This window comes from Centropristis striata, chromosome 24 (genome assembly GCF_030273125.1).
Source record: "Centropristis striata isolate RG_2023a ecotype Rhode Island chromosome 24, C.striata_1.0, whole genome shotgun sequence".
NCBI classification, from domain to species: Eukaryota; Metazoa; Chordata; class Actinopteri; order Perciformes; family Serranidae; genus Centropristis; species Centropristis striata.
Window position 1 is genome coordinate 16,121,329 of NC_081540.1, and position 17,718 is coordinate 16,139,046.

The 17,718-nt window shown below is 34.8% G+C and overlaps 1 protein-coding gene across 1 annotated transcript; it reads left to right on the forward strand.

The window, feature by feature from the left end:
* The first annotated feature begins 8,049 nt into the window (after positions 1 to 8,049).
* LOC131962735 (dynein light chain Tctex-type 1-like) lies at positions 8,050 to 15,807 on the forward strand. The gene is made up of 5 exons (XM_059327785.1): positions 8,050 to 8,211; positions 10,873 to 10,914; positions 11,687 to 11,810; positions 14,013 to 14,090; positions 14,962 to 15,807. Exons 1-5 carry the CDS (start codon positions 8,176 to 8,178, stop codon positions 15,033 to 15,035), a joined length of 354 nt encoding a protein of 117 aa, XP_059183768.1. The 5' UTR covers positions 8,050 to 8,175; the 3' UTR covers positions 15,036 to 15,807.
* Positions 15,808 to 17,718: the final 1,911 nt, after the last annotated feature.

Sequence of the window (17,718 nt, forward strand, 5' to 3'; positions counted from 1 at the left end):
TCCAAGAGTTAAAACTAAAACCTACAGGGAGGCTGCATACAGCCAGTATGGCCCGCGCCTATGGAACAGCCTGCCAGAGGACATCAGGACCGCAGAGACTGTTGATGTTTTTAAAACGAGGTTCAAGATGGTCTAGCTTTTAACTGATTACTTTACTATTTATTATTTATTCACCTATTTAGTTATATATTTATTTATTTAGTTGTTCATCATATCGTTTGTATTTTCTTTCCCGCTGTATTTTAGTTTTTATCTGAACCTGTTGTATTTTAGTCTTTTAATTTGTATCCTGTCCTGTGGTCTTTTAGTCTTTTAGTTTTCATCCTGTCCTGTTGTCTTTTAGTCTTTTAGTTTTCATCCTGTCCTGTTGTCTTTTAGTCTTTTAGTTTTCATCCTGTCCTGTTGTCTTTTAGTCTTTTAGTTTTCATTCTGTCCTGTTGTCTTTTAGTTTGTATCCTGTCCTGTTGTCTTTTAGTCTTTTAGTTTGTATCCTGTCCTGTTGTCTTTTAGTCTTTTAGTTTTCATCCTGTCCTGTTGTCTTTTAGTCTTTTAGTTTGTATCCTGTCCTGTTGTCTTTTAGTCTTTTAGTTCTTATCCTGTCCTGTTGTCTTTTAGTCTTTTTATTTTTATCCTGTCCTGTTGTCTTTTAGTCTTTTAGTTCTTATCCTGTCACGTTGTCTTTTAGTCTTTTAGCTTTTAATCCTGTCCTGTTGTCTTTAAGTTTTTAGCTCCAGTGTTCCCTCAGCCCTTCATATTTAAAGCTGTCAAACTTATTTCAACTCTTTTAATGTATCTGGAGGTCTTATTCTACTGATTCTGATTCTTTTGTCAGGATTTACAGAAAGTTTTTGCTCACACCTGGAGAAAAGGTGAGGAGGAGGAAGAGGAGGGGGAGGAGATGGAGGAGGATAATGAGATGGAGGGAGCGTCCTCAAGTTTGGACGAGTCGACAGAGAAGCAGCCAGAGGAGACTGTAAGTTTAAATGTCTCACATTCATCCACACATTTATTTCTCCTGCTGATACAAACATGAAACATCGGATCTTCTCTAGACTCCTGAAGACGAGCCGAAAGAAGAAGCTGATGGAGGGCACAAAGATGAAAAAAATGGTATTTTTCAGCTAATAACTGTATTATTTTACAGGATTTTTCTTGTTTTTTTTTTTCTTCCCTACATTAAGTGCAAATGCCATAAAAAAGGTAAACAACTTTTATTACAAATATTAACCATAAAATGGAAGTTGAAATCTGTAAATAAATATCAGGGGATTTTAAAGATGTAAGTATTACTCAAATGCTTAATGATATTGAATGTTAAATTACAGTGAATTATTTGTAAAAAAATACAAAAATAAAAAAAAAATACAAAAAGTACACATCATATTTCTGGATGTAAAATTACAACAACTTTAAATTTAATGTAAAAAATTAAAATTAAAAAAGTATCTGAAAAATTACCTGCAAAATAACTTAGAGAGAAGAGAAGAGAAGAGATTTTTTTATTTTGAACATGTAAAAGTCAACAAAAACACTAAAAAATAAGATAAAAGAAAAGTGAAAAGAAAAGAAATATTCAATGAGAGAAAAATAAAAGAAAACAAAACGAGAACAGGTCAAACCTGTACATTCAACAGCTCAGTTGAACTTTTTAATATATATATAAAGTAAATATCTGTATTAAAAAAAAGATATGTCTGCAAACAAAATGTTTTTTAAATTTAAAATAACAGTAAATATTTGAAAACTTTTGCTGCCCGACTTTGACTTTTTTTTTTGGTGTGGCTTGAACAGCAGCAGAAACCAGCGAGCAGCCTGACTCTGCAGGTGATCACCGCACAGATGATGATGTCACCAAACTGGCCAATGGGACGGCAGACAGCAGCTCCAACAGCCAATCAGGCAGCAGCAAAAAGGTACGAGAGCTATACTGGGGAAACAAATCAGTGTTATATGAAAAATATTACAGGACCCATTTTGCTCCCAGTTTCTAAAAAAAAATGGGGTATTAACAACATTTTGGGGGCTTTTAAAACAGGTAATTAAATGAGATTAAAATGCAAATAAAATCAAATTTTTTCTGTCTCAACAAGAAGAAAAAACAATTTACTGGCAGCAAAACTTTCCAAACACTATCCGTCAAATAACAGTAAACAAGCGTAAGTTGTTATATAGCTTATTTCTTTGAAAATACAGCTTTTCTGTAAGAAAACCGAAAGTTGCCTTAATTAATTAATACATTAATTAACTTATGCTACCTATAGATCAGAAGACTTTGAAAAGATTTGGAAAAGACTCCCGTTTAGAGTTTTTAGTCTCACACTGAGATTTTAGACAGACTGTCAATCTTGCAGGGTCACTATTTACAGACTACAACTAGATTCTTTTAGCAGTTTTTTCCCATCATGCAATCTTTTTCCCATCATGCTCTTAGTAAAAACTTATAAAATGGAGGTGAAGAAGCAACAAAATGCCTTTCTTGTGGAAGTAGTTTTACTGGCCGGTCTGGAACCGGGGACCTTTCCCCCGCTCATCTATTGGTTGGTGATTGTGTTACGTCACTGAGACTTGAGATAATATCAAACACTAGATAGAAATGTAAAGTGCTTTTCAAAAAAATAGAATAAAAACAACAGACAATAAAAATGACAAAACCCACCCCTTCCATCCCCACATACACATCTGCATGTACACACACATACATGCACACACACGCACATAGACACGTACGCACACAAACACACACTCCGACTCACACACAGCTCATATTGATTGACAGTGTAGAGACATGGCAAGGCACCGAGGATCCGGATGAGGAAAAAGCAACCTGTGGGAGCATCCACACTGAGAGGTGGCAGAGCCCACAGCCATAGAGGACGCCGTCACAGAGACCACCAGGACCTGGGTAGACTGGGGCGGACTCCACACATGGTGCAGAGCCGCCTAGTCCCCCGGGCCAAGGGAATCTCCAAGACGACATCCCCACGGGCAGACTGAATACACCCCCCCCATGCGTAGGCCCCCATGAGGGAACACTGGAGCTAAAAACTAAAAGACTAAAATACAATGGGACAGGGTAAAAACTACAAGACTAAAAGACAACAGGACCGGATAAAAACTAAAAGACTAAAAGACAACAGGACAGGATAAAAAACTAAAAGACAACAGGTTCAGATAAAAACTAAAAGACTAAAAGACAACAGGACAGGATAAAAAACTAAAAGACTAAAAGACAATAGGACAGGATAAAAACTAAAAGACTAAAAGACAACATGACTGGATAAAAACTAGAAGACTAAAAGACAACAGGACCGGATAAAAACTAAAAGACTAAAAGACAACAGGACAGGATTAAAGCTAAAACAACTAAAATACGACATGACAGGGTAAAAACTAAAAGACTAAAAGACAACAGGTTCAGATAAAAACTAAAAGACTAAAAGACAACAGGACAGGATAAAAACTAAAAGACTAACAGACAACAGGTTCAGATAAAAACTAAAAGACAACAGGACAGGATAAAAACTAAAAGACTTACAGACAACAGGACAGGATAAACTAAAAGACTAAAAGACAACAGGACAGGATAAAAACTAAAAGACTAAAAGACAACAGGACAGGATAAGAACTTAAAGACTAAAAGACAGCAGGACAGGATAAAAACTAAAAGACTAAAAGACAGCTGGACAGGATAGAAACTAAAATACAATGTGAAAGAAAATACCAACGATATGATGAACAACTAAATAAATAAAAAGGTGAATAAATGAATAGGTGAAAAAATAGATAAATAGTATAGTAATCAGTAAAAGCTAGACCAAACAAGTGAGTCTTGAGCCTCCTTTTAAATTACAGACCAATAAGCAATTGAATAAAACTGTTGAAAAAATATATTATGTCCCAATAAAAAAACCCTGTAAAAATAATACAGTAAATTTTTTATTTACAGTGTATTGATCTAATTGTGACCCCCCCTCCTCTGTCCTCTCAGCTGTCTCTCTTCAGACGGCTGTCCTTCTCCAGGTCCAAGCCATCCAGCGACAAGGACCAAAGCCCAGTGGAGGGAGGTGTCAGCGGGGACACTGCTGCCCGGGGAGAGCCTCCCTCTGCTGGGACGCACAGAGGAGCAGGAGGAGGCGGCAGGGGCCCTCGCTCTGGAGCCTGCAGCGTGCTGTGATCCAGGGACTGAACTCTCAGGTGGCAGAGTCACACCAGAGTGTGGCCAGGTTTGTGAGCAGGGAAGCAGAGTTAAAGGGGCCCTGAGGGGCCTCTCCGACTTACAGGAGGGAAGGAAAACCCCTTTAACCCTGCCTTGCTACTAACAAAGCTTTCCACACAGGTTAGTGAACGCTGTGTGCTTTTTTGATTTATTTTGCAGTTAAAACACCAACTTCATGCACAAATTACTTTTTTAAAAACAGCCCCCAAAATGTCACACTGCAAAAAGTTGTGTCTAAAAAACAAATAAAAATACTAAATCTAAGGGAAATGATCTTGCTGCATGGACAGATATTTTCACTTGACAAGATTTCTTAAATTAGGATTATTAAATCTAGAAATAAGCATGTTGAATGCTTAAAATAAGAAATTAACTCTCAAAACAAGATAAATTAAAGCTGCAAGCAGTGATGAACTGGCCCAAGCAGAGTGACCTGATGAATATTCGAAAAAAAAAAAAAAAAATTTAGATTTAGAAGTGTTAGATAATTTATCTTGTTTTAAGAGTTAATTCCTTATTTTAAGCGTACAACATGCTTATTTCTAGATTTAACAATCTTAATTTAAGAAGTCTTGTCAAGTGAAATGATCTGTCCATGCAGCAAGATCTTTTCCCTCAGATTTAGTGTTTTATCTTGTTTTTAGACACACCTTTTTTGCAGTGTGTAAATGCCGTTATGTTCATTTCTCCTGGAAACTCTAGTAGTTTTCCATCTATTAGTTAATCTGCTAATCAATTAATAACTTCATCTCTAGAGAAGTTTCTCTAGATGTTTCGATGCAAACTCTTCCCACCTCTGCTGTGCCTGCTGTGAAAAACCTTTTTCATGCAGTATTCCTCAAACTGTTTTAGATACAAAGAAAGCTGCAGCTGCACTGTAAAAAAAAAAAGAAAAATCGTAAAAAGTCTGGCAGCAAAAGTTAACATCCGTAAGTTATTTTACAGATCATTTACTTAAAAATACATATAATATACAGTAAATGTCTGTTTGTAAATAAATATATATACAATTATATTCAACTAATGTTTTTTATTTTATTTAATATGATGATAAGTGTTTGGCAAATTTTGTTGCCACACTTTTTACAGTTTTTTTTACGATTTCTTTTTACATTGTCTTTTACATTAAATTTAAAGTAAGAAAACAGAAAGTTGCCTTCATTAATTATCTGACAGTCAAGACAATGAAGCAGTTTAATAATGCTTGTGAATGTTCCTGTAAAAAGGAAATTTCACTGTAAAACAACAACAATAACGGTTTGCCGTCATGTAAAAGTAAAATAAAAATTCAAATCCAGATATTTCCTGTATGTTATCCGTATTTTAAAAGAAATTATAAAATAAAATAAGAAAGCTGCAGCTGCACTGTAAAAAAAAAAAAAAAAAAAAAAAGTCTGGCAGCAAAAGTCAACAACTAAGTTATTTTACATAAAATTTTCTTTAAAATATGTATCAGGTAAATATCTGGATTTAAATAAATATATTTATTTGTAGAATAACTACTTTTTACGTTTTTTTAATACAATTTTTACACTTTCTTTTTATTACATTAAATTTAAAGTTTTCCTGTAAAAAAACAGAAAGTTTCCTTAATTAATTATTTGACAGCCAAGACAATGTAGCAGTTGAATAATATTTGTGAATGTTCCTGTAAAAAGGAAATTTCACTGTAAAACAACAACAACAACAACAACAACACCAACAACAACAACAACAACAGTTTGCCGTCATATAAAAGTTAAACTTTTTGTTTTTAAATTCAGATATTTCCTGTATATTATCCGTATTTTTAAAGAAATTATAAAATACCTTCCACTTGTTTACTGTTATTTCACAGTAAGGATTTGGCAACTTTTTCTGCCAGACTTTTTTTTTTTTTTTTTTTTTACCATTAATTAACGATTTCTTTTACTGAAAGAAAACAGAAAGTTGCCTTTCTTTTATAGAAGTAATATACCTTTTCATGGCATTTGCACTAAATTCAGAAAAAAACCCCAGGAAAACCACTTAATAAAAACAGTATATTTCTGGAAAATAACTTTTTTTTTTTACAGTGTGGAGTGACGATATTAGATATTAGATTTTATTTCATTTAAATGAACGATGATCTGTTCAAAACTGAGCCTCCTCCCATGTCAGCTTTTATTAACCTTAAAGTTTGTGTGGCACATATTTCCTAACTGAGCGCGCGTGTGTGTGTGTGTGTGTGTGTGTGTGTGTGTGTGTGTGTGTGTGTGTGTGTGTGTGAGGATGTAAATAATCTTATTTATTGGGAAATGGTCCTTGAGCACATTTGCACTTTTTTTTAATGTGATCTGCATCTCTTTTATATTCTGACATGATAATCTCACTTAAACTTTTTCTATCATTTGGATTTTTGTGATAATCAGTAAAACATTTTGATATTAAACCGGAACACGAGTCGTTATTTTTGCTTCACAGCAGCTGGTCTCAACTCAACTGTGACAAATGTTTTGCTCTTCAAGGTTTGACACTTTTCACATTTAAATTAAATACTCAATTTAATAATCAGGCCTGAGAAAAGAGGATGTACCAATCTATCAGAACCTTACACACAGAACATTACATACATGTAATACAATGAATATAAAAACTTTGTCGGGTCACTTTAGACCCATGTCGTGCCTTACAGGGTTAAGGTGACATTATCTACTGTTTGTGGAAGTTTTAATAGAATTACTGAATAAATCAGTGTTATTAACAGAACAAACTGAATAAATCAACGTTATTAACAGAATAAACTGAATAAATCAACGTTATATATATATATATAGTTATTATATATATATATATATATATATATATAGTTATTTTGCATGTAGTATATAATTCTTGTATACAGTTCTTGTGGGTTTGTGTGTATGTGCATGCTGGATATAGTTATTTTGCATATTGTATATAGTTCTTGTATAGAGTTCTTGTGTGTGTATGTGCATGCTATATATAGTTATTTTGCATGTTGTATATAATTCTTGCATATAGTTCTTGTGGGTTTGTGTGTGTGCGCATGCTGTATATAGTTATTTTGCATATAGTATATAGTTCTTGTATATAGTTATTGTGTGTGTGTGCATGCTGTATATAGTTATTTTGCATGGGGCACTTCATTTCTTAATCCGTCCGTCCATACGTCAACACTGCCTCCTGACCAGGTTCCACAAAGGTTTTCACCAACTCAGACTCAACTCAGACCCCCAAGTATACATGTTTACTCTTGGAAAAATATTTTGAGCATGACTTTACGAAACGATCTGATTTTGTCTGTATGCAAATGAGCGCATATTTGATGAGTTATGGCCTCATTTGCATATGTAAACATTAAAATACAAAAAACATGCAATACATTTTTTTCTCCTCTTAACATAAGTAATCAACTGAGAAAGTTTCATGGTGATATCCATTATTATTATCTTTTACCCTATTCACCTGTGGTGTCTCTACTTTATTGTCTTATTATGCTAATTATGCAAATTGCCCAAAGTGCAACTTTTAGCAACCAAGTTAAATTCCATCCATTAGGCCTATAGATGACATTTCTGCAATAAAACTTTAGGGTACTCAACATTTCTGGGTTCAAGAAATTACGACTAGACTATCAGTGTGCTTTTGCAAGAAAGCGCACAAAATAAATGAACGTTATTAACGGAATAAAGGAGTGAACTGACAGTATTTAAAGCTGCAGCTGCGTGTTTAACCGGCAGGGGACAACAGCAGCTCTCTGCCTCTTCTTCTTCGTGGCTCTGTAGCTGCGTGTTTAACCAGCAGGAGGCAGCAGTAGCCATAGACATGGCAGTAGCTCTCTGCTCTCTGCCTCTTCTTCTTCGTGGCTCTGTATTTGAGTCGGTGTTGACAGTCCGGAGCAGCTCCCATTTTTCTCCCAGAAAATTCTTATTTTCTTAACATTGTACCGGACTAAAAGCTCCGTAGTGCCGCGGCAGATGACCGGTATGGAGGAATATCACAACGGCAGCGAGGTTTGTCTCCTCATCTACTTCTTCTGTCACATATTAGGGCAGGAAGTGGCTGGCTGAAGCTGGCTAGCAGCCGGAGCTAGCCCCTCCTTACAATAATTGTAATCCTTCAATACCTGATTCTAATGGCAAAATATTATATTATATTATATTCAGAATATATTAGAGACTTGTTCGTGGTTTTCATCAACGTGTTAAAAGTGACATTGTGATCGATATTCTATTCTTCTATCGATCCTGTAACATAAACTGACTGTTAGTTTTTCTCAGTCACTTTGGTCCATTTCTCACATTAATATTAACATTAATAACAACAGTTGGTTCAACCTCCACAACATTAGTCATTATTGCTCATCATAGTAGCAGTTTCTCATTCCTTACAACAAATTACAAATGTTTTTGGACAGTTATCAATTGCTTTCATACAACTCTCTGCTGTTTTATAACATTATCGTTTGTCGTGTCAGTCAAAATTAACCCTTTGGAGTTTGGGGCTATTCTGTTGGTTTTTGACTCCTTATCATTCTGCCTGTCAAAACCACTTAAAAAGTGTTCACCCTGCTATGTTGGTATCATTGTTTTCAGTACAACCTCACCTATATGACCTGATTATTATTTTTTTCATTTTGACTTACTGGATAAACATTTTGAATACAAAAACACACACACAAAAATAAAAAATAAAAACACACAAAAAAACATAAAAAACATAATAAAATTACAAAAACACACAGAAATCACACAAAAAAATTACAAAAAACACAAAAAGCATTATACACAAAAGATTGCATTAAAAAATGCATTGAAATGCTGAATGCACACTACAAATTTCGTAAAGAATCTCTGCAAAAACTTCTGTAAAATCATGTTTCACTTGGTCGAGGTGGTTTAAACCTTTGCTGAAAAAGAGTTGACACACTAAATTGGACATGGAAATTTTTGGAAAAGCCAAAACTTTTGAGGGAAGCTGACAGTACTGCTCTCCGGCGCTTTCGTGGACTCCAGAGGGTTAACTATATTTGTGAATGCTGGATAGTCATTCCTTATCAAACGAATAGTCCTCATTTAATTGCTTGAGTCATTACATACAAAAATGTTGAACTAGTTGTCAAAATCTGTCAAGCAAGTTTTATACATGTTTTTAATCTTTAGTTTTTACTGAAAATGTCTCAACATATAAACATTTTCTAATGCACAACATGGGTCAAAATAACCTTGTGCATTAGAAGCATAGTGATTAAAAAAAGGGTTTTATTCAAAAAGTAAGAAATGAAAACATAAAATTAGGATGTATGATGATCAAAAACAAGTTATTTGAGAAAAACCTGCAATACTGAATGATGAAATTAATTTAGTGCGAAGATATAGAATATAAAAACTTAGTCTTCTTAATTTTTTTACAGAAAATGTCTCCTGAATTGAATAATTTTTCTCAGGTGAACCTCAGCTTTCACTGATGAGAAGGGCTGTGTCACGCATTTGTATTAGCCAATGATGAGCCACTTCTCTACAATCACTCAGAGCTGAATCCATAAACCCACTTTACAACATATATGAACCAAGCAGGACACAGTGTGGAGCAAGGTTATAATAGTTTTGGATTTTTCATTAGTTTTAGTTTTCATTTCGTTGTCAATTTTTGTTTTCAAATTCAGTTAGTTTAATGCGTTTTTAGAGTGAGATTTCTAGTTTAAATTAGTTTTTGTCTTTTGGAAAATGCTTTAGTTTTAGTTTAGTTTTAGTGTTGGTTTTAGTTTTTTGTAATGGGGTATTTGTTGGGTGCCAGATTCAATAAGGTCACAATAAATGTTGACTTTGTTTCCTTTGTCTGATCCAACCAAAAAGGTTTACGTGTGAAAAAAGTTGACAAAGACAGAAACGAAGGACATTTTCACTATAATTTTAGTTTTCTAACCACACAATACAGTTTCAGTTAGTTATCGTTTTTTTTTAAAACTTGTTTTTATTTTTATTTCAGTTAACAAAAATGTTTTTTCAATTCTAGTTTTCGTTATTTCATTAGTTTTCTTTAACTATAAACACCTTGGTGTGGACCATTTCTACAACACTGTGACACTGGACTGTCACAGCTCTACCCAAAGGGACTTTGTGTTTCTTGTAAATAAGGGTGTTTTTTTCCTTTTACACAATGCTGTAAACAAATTAGAATTGCAAAGAGCATATGCAATAAAAATGTGAAACATTCATATACAGTGTGTTGTACTCAGTTACCTCACTAAATACAGTAATATGTAACTTGCAGGTTATCAACTAGGTTTTGCAATTTGTACTAGTTGTTTGGAGAAATGCATTAACTGTTGTGAAAATGTTAATAGTGATGTGAGAAATGCAACAAAGCGACTGAGAAAAACTGTAATACTGAACTTAAAGTGACTAAACAATTATCCATATTTTCTTTAATAAAACTTCTAAGTCTTCCATTATTTGCATATTAAAAGTACTAATACCACCCTTTTTAAACAGCTTTCAGAGTAACAAGTTAAAAAAAAAGACTCAAGTATCTTTACCTCAGACTTGTATTTATGTACTTGAGTAAATGTACCTATATGTGGCCACTGGTGATTGTACTGTATCCTTTTTTTTATTTTTCAGTTAGAATGTATAGAAATTATTCATGTCATGTGTCTGTTTGTCATGTTGCAGGGCTCCTTTAACTCTGAGGAAGCTGACAGCCTTGTCAAAGAGGTAAAGTCACATAAACTTCTGTTTAAATGTCCTAAAGGTTGTTCAAATGACTCAAGATCTCCATTGAAATATGGAGACCAGAAATATGCCTATCGATTATTCAAATGATTAATCGATTAGTTGTTTGGTCAATAAAATGTTGAAAATATCAATCAGTGTTTCCCAAACCACAAGATGACGTCCTCAAATCAGAACAAAGAAACCAGAAATATTCACATTGAAGAAGCTGAAATCAGAGAATTTGGACTTATTGTCTTTAAAAAAAATGCTCAAACCAATTATTAGATTATCAAAATAGTTGAGGATTAATTTAATTATCAATTATTGTTCGATTAATCCAATAATTGTTGCAGCTCTAACCAATTTCTTTAAAATCCAGGAAACTTTAAAATCCACACCATGAAACTTTTGATCCTGTTTACACACTAAATGTAGCCAAAGTAAATGTAAATAACTAAGAAACATGAGCGTTGATTAACTAATTGATTAATCAACACTGAAAATTTGCAACAACAAGTAAAAATCCTGCATTATTTTACTAAATAGAAGTACTAATACCACCCTGTAAAAAAATTCATATTTGCTAAATTGAGAGAGGAGATGAGAGAAGATGTTGTGTTGTTGTTTGTCCTCAGGTTTATTCAGTTTGCAGTATAGTGTGTGCTCTTTGTCTCAAGAGCAGCGGCTGACTCCCACATGACTTCACACATTGAGTGTGTGTGTGTGTGTGTGTGTGTGTGTGTGTGTGTGTGTGTGTGTGTGTGTTTCTCAGTGCATCGAGAGCGTGGTGGGTGGAGACGACTACAGTCAGAGTCAGGTGAACAAGTGGACGGCCAGCATCGTGGAGCGCTGCCTCACTCAGCTGGTCAAACAGGGGAAACCATACAAGTTCATCGGTGAGTTTACAAAGTGTGTTAACCCTCTGGACCCCAACAGTATATCACATTTATATGAACTATATATTAAAGGAACACTCCACCGTTTTTTCATATTAAAACATGTTATTCGGTCAAGTAAGACGAGTTGATACAGACCTCTTGCGTCTCAATGCGTGCACTCAATCGCCCTGGCGCGCGGCGCCACTTGGCTAGCACTTAGCTTAGCCCAGTTCATTCATTAGGATCCAAACAGATGGACAGTTAGAAGCGACCAAACTCCTCCACGTTTTACCTATTTAAATACAGCTACACGAGTAGTTAAACGACCAAGTATGGCGACACAAAATAAAACGTGGCGCTTTTCTAAGCGGATAAAAAGGATAACTATAATGTATGGCGGAATAGCACTTGGGAGCACTTCGACTCGGCGCAGTAATATCATCACTCCTGAAAAAATCTTCTCCCCCTCCCTCTCCCTCTCCCTCTCACTTCCCTCTCGTGTAGCTGTATTTAAATAGGGAAAACGTGGAGGAGTTTGGTCGCTTCTAACTGTCCATCTGTTTGGATCCTAATGAATGAACTGGGCTAAGCTAAGTGCTAGCCAAGTGGCGCCGCGTGCCAGGGCGATTGAGTGCACGCATTGAGACGCAAGAGGTCTGTATCAACTCGTCTTACTTGACCGAATAACATGTTTTAATATGAAAAAATGGTGGAGTGTTACTTTAAACGTATATAACTCCTGCAGCTCTATGGAAACAGCAGAACGACTCAAACATGTCTTTTGTGCAGAATACACAGTTATAATGACAGAAATCATAAAAATAGCAAAAAAGTTGAATTCCTCCATTTTTTTCACATAAGTTTTCCAAGTGCCCACAAGTCAGTGCGTTTACATGCACAGTTGAATCGAGCTATGCTTAAAAATTGATATTGGCATCTAATAGGACTTCTTGTCAACACTGGGTGGTGATATGTGTCGTTTCAGTGGGTTAATATGGCGCCCTTTCTGTTGACCTCAGTTTGACACTTTGTGCCGTTCGCTACTGACCGGCGACAGGCTAATGTGCAACCGGCTAATGTGACCGGCCAATGAACGACCTGCTAATGTGAGACCGGCTAATGTGAGACCGGCTAATGTGAGACTGGCTACTGAGAGACTGGCCAATGTGAGACCGGCTAATGTGAGACCGGCTAATGTGAGACTGGCTACTGAGAGACTGGCTACTGAGAGACTAGCTACTGAGAGACTGGCTACTGAAAGACTGGCTTCTGAGAGACTGGCTACTGAGAGACCGGCCAATGTGAGACAGGCTAATGTGAGACGGGCTAATGTGAGACCGGCTAATGTGACCAGCTAATGTGACCGGCCAATGAAAGACCTGCTAATGTGAGACCGGCTAATGTGACCGGCCAATGTGTGATAGGCTAATGCGAGACCAGCTAATGCGACCAGCTAATGCGACCGACTAATGTGCGACCGGCTAATGTGACCAGCTAATGTGACCGGCAAATGTGAGATAGGCTAATGTGAGACCGACTAATGTGAGACTGGCTAATGCGACCGGCTTTCTTTTTTGTTCCGGGGTCATACGCCAGTGAAAATCCTATTCCAATCACATTATCTGGGTGTCCTAATCAGAGTTGGAGAACTTCGACATTAGTCGGATTAACACATTTACATGCACTTCAGTTGTCCAGTTATAGTCAGATTAAGGCAATAATTCGTTTTTTTCATGTGTCATGTAAATGTACTGATTAATGCATTTGTATTGTGATACTGCAGAACTCAAACAGAACTATCTGTTTGATTCCCCTCCTGGCACAAACAGCCTTCCGTAGAGGAATGTTCCATTTCCATGTTTCCAGCCTCTCCTCTCCTGTCCTCCCCTCTCTGATCTGTGTAAACAGATTCTCAGTGAATATTTCTCACGTGACCGTTGGTCTCAGCAGAATAAATCATGTATTCACAGTGTCTCTGAGGAGCAGAATTTAAGGTTTTTAACATGATCTGGTTAGTGCAAACGCTTTATTTTTGGAATCGTTTTAAGAAAAACCTGGAGAATAAAGTGATTCTGACAGAAATATCACAAATTTAAGCTTTAAGCAAAAACCCTCTGTCAGTGTGTTGGGGTTCAGAGGATAAAAGAGCTCAGAGCAACTTTTTGTAATATAGTGAAACTATAATATAAAGTGTAAAAACTGCTTGTTGTTTCTGTGCAGTGACGTGTGCTGTGATGCAGAAAACCGGGGCCGGCCTGCACACGGCCAACTCCTGCTACTGGGACACGGCCATGGACGGTGAGTCACACAGTCCCTCTCTGACAGATCAATAAAGTGTTTCTTATGATTTTACCTTCTTTATAGTGGGGCGGCATAGCTCAATATATCATAACAGTGGTTCAGTTTTTGATAAAAGCAACAAATTTGGCAGATGTTTTGAAAAATATATTGGGAACAAAACTGGATATTGGGCCATCACAGATTTAGACCTTGGTTGCCGTGGCAGCGGTTGATTAAACATTCCTTTCCTATTGGACCCAGGTTCAATAATGGACATAATCTAGAACCTATAACTCTGAGAACTAAATCAAATACTCACACACACTTTTACAGAGTAATTGGTCATCTCATTATATTACAATGTTATTATATACATTGTAAAAAGTCAGCTGTGTATTTTGCTTAAAAATAGCAAAATTATCTGCCAATGTAACAAGAAAATTTGTCTTGTCAAGACTTTCCAAAACAAGTAAAAATATCTAATCTCAATGAACTCACAAATACCTTAGAATAAGTGTATTCTAACTAATGAAAAGTGCATTTTTCTTGATTCTAATGAAATACACGTGACCTTTTTTCTCAATATGTTGAAAAATATTCTTGAATTAATAATAAGTAAATGATAGAGCCATCATCTTGACATAATGATATGCATATGTATTATATTTCTAGAAACCAGCAAACTTGTATATATACCCATATATATATATATATATATATATATATATATATATATATATATATATATATATATATATATATATATATACACACACATATATTTACAAGTTTGGGGCTTTTATCACAAAATGAACAATAGGTTCGTTTTGCCGCCTCACTATTACTTCTGTCCGTCTGATCACTTTTCTGTTTGTTGTCGTGTCTGCAGGTAGCTGCACCGTCAGATGGGAGAACCGCACCATGTACTGTGTGGTCAGTGTGTTCGCTGTGGCCATCGCATAGACACACACACACACACAGACACACACACACACACACAACGAGCACCAGGAAGGGTTGTAGTGTGTTTCTTCGACCAGCAGGGGGCCACCAAGTGCCAAACAGTTGGAAGCTTCAGCTCTGAAGGAAAGACAACAGATGCATGCAGACATCAAAGTATTTATCTCCTCATATCACAACAGTGCTTTATGTATCTCTTTAGCATCATTATTCTTCTGTGTTTCTCATGATTATCATTTTTGTACTCAAGGCTGTTTCGCTGCAGGAAAATAAACACAAAAACATTTCAGAGCAAACGACAGTGTTCACTCACTTATTTTCAATTTAAATGAAAACACCACAGCTGCAGATGACAAAAATAAAGTATATGAATATTATGATATAATGATTGTGGAAAGCTGTTAGTGTCTGAAGGGTTCAAAGGGGTGATTCTCATGAACATGGTACAGCTCATAGCAAAAATCCAAGATCATTGAATACATATTTTCTTTGATCCTTTATAACATATACAATCTAAAGTCACTGTTTAATATGAATTTATAATCTTTTTTTTTTTTTTTAGTTATGGTTTTTTCTGACATCTTTAGATGTGAGCAAGACACAAGACACAAATAAAATAGAGTCCCACTAGAATAAAAACCAGCGTTGATGACAGGATCACACACAATCACAAGATCACATTTATGTTGGTTTTTCTTTGTTTCTTTTTGGTTCAAAATGTTGATCCAGTAAGTCAGAATAAAAAATCAATTATTATCAGGTCATATAGGTGAGGTTGTGCTGAAATTTTTTTTTACCAACATGGCATTTAAACATTTTTTAAGTGGTGTATACAGGCAGGATGAAAAGGATTAAAAAATGAAATTTTTTAAAAGTTAAAAAAAAAAAAAAAAATTACACTTCTTCTGGCTCTTTCTATTATTGTTTTCTTTTAATGCAAGAAATGTTTTTAGCCTTATGGCATCATTCTCAAAGTGGGTCTGTGACAGCGCCCCAAATGGCTGCAGGACCGGCTGGCTGCTACACTATGCTTTTTCTCATTGTTAAATGTACTAAACAAATATATTTAGTATAAAATGATAACTGGATGGAACCCTCTTATATGTTAGATTTGTAACCTTTGTTCACATTTGCAAAAAAATGATTCAAAATTACATTTTATGTTGGAGTAAAAAAGACACAAAATAACCACACAAAAAAGACACAAAATGACAAAAAAGACACAAAATGACAAAAAAAGACACAAAATGACAAAAGGAGAAGCAAAATGACCAAAAAAAGACACAAAATGACAAAAGAAGACACAAAAAAGACGCAAAAGACAAAAAAAGGCACAAATTGACAAAAGAAGACACAAAATGACCAAAAAAAGACACAAAATAACTACAAAATACACAGATTGACTAAAGAAGACACACAAAATGACTAAAAAAGACACAACAAAAGACACAAAATGACTAAAAAAGACACAAAATTACCAAAATTGTTACACTAAACACACAAGACTCAATTAAAATAGAGTCCCACTAGAATAAAAACCAGAGTTGATGACAGGATCACACACAGTCACCAGATCACATTTATGTTGGTTTTTGTTTGTTTCTTTTTGGTTCAAAATGTTGATCCAGTAAGTCAGAATAAAAAATCAATTATTATCAGGTCATATAGGTGAAAAAAATATACCAACATGGCATTTAAACATTTTTAATTGGTGTATACAGACAGGATGAAAATAATTCAAAAATGGACTAAAGAGCCCAAAACTCCAGAGGGTTAAATAATTAGCAAATGAATCAGTTTGAAAATCTATAAAAAGGTGAGGCACGGAGTAGCATCTGGCAGTCGTCTTATTGGGCCTGGATTTATTTTCCAAGAGGACAATGACCCTAAACATTCTTCTAACTATTGCCGGAGCTACCTGCCACAGAAGGAATCTGCTGGAATGTTGAAAATGATGGACTGACCCCCTCTAAGTCCAGACCTCAACCCCATCAAGCAAATTTAGGGCGAGTTTGAAAATAAACTGGATTTTATTGTACATTTAAACGAAAGCCTTTGGTATGAGCTAATATTAGTGTTGAAGTTCTCAGGAAATATACTGATATTGACTATTCCAGAGAGATGTTCTGCTGTAACTGAAGCGCAAGGTAAACATTCCCAATATTGAAGTTAAAAGTGAATAAAAACAGTAGGACTCAGAGCAACCATCCGCATGTTTCATAATATTATGAAATGAAATAATGTTTTTTTGAGGCAGAAAGCTCAATCAGATGTCAGATGTATTAAAGAACCCAAAAAATCTTTAATAATAAATAATTATATATAAAGTGCAGCACCTTTAAAAATTAAGCTATTGAAAGACCTAAAAACCTCAATATATAATAAATAATTGAGTCTTTTTCAAAATAAATACCATATCAATCACTTTAAAAAATATATTAAATTAAATATGAAAACCTTAAGAAATTAATCAGTAATTCAGTAAAAAATAAAAATAATATATATATAAAAGACTATATATATATATATATATATATATATATATATATATATATATATATATATATTAAAGAACCATAAATCTTTCCAATAAATTATTAGATTAAAGTGAAGGTTCTAAAATAAAAAAGACGTAAGACTTTTATATGAATAAGTAAAAAATATATTTTAAAAATGTATTAAATTA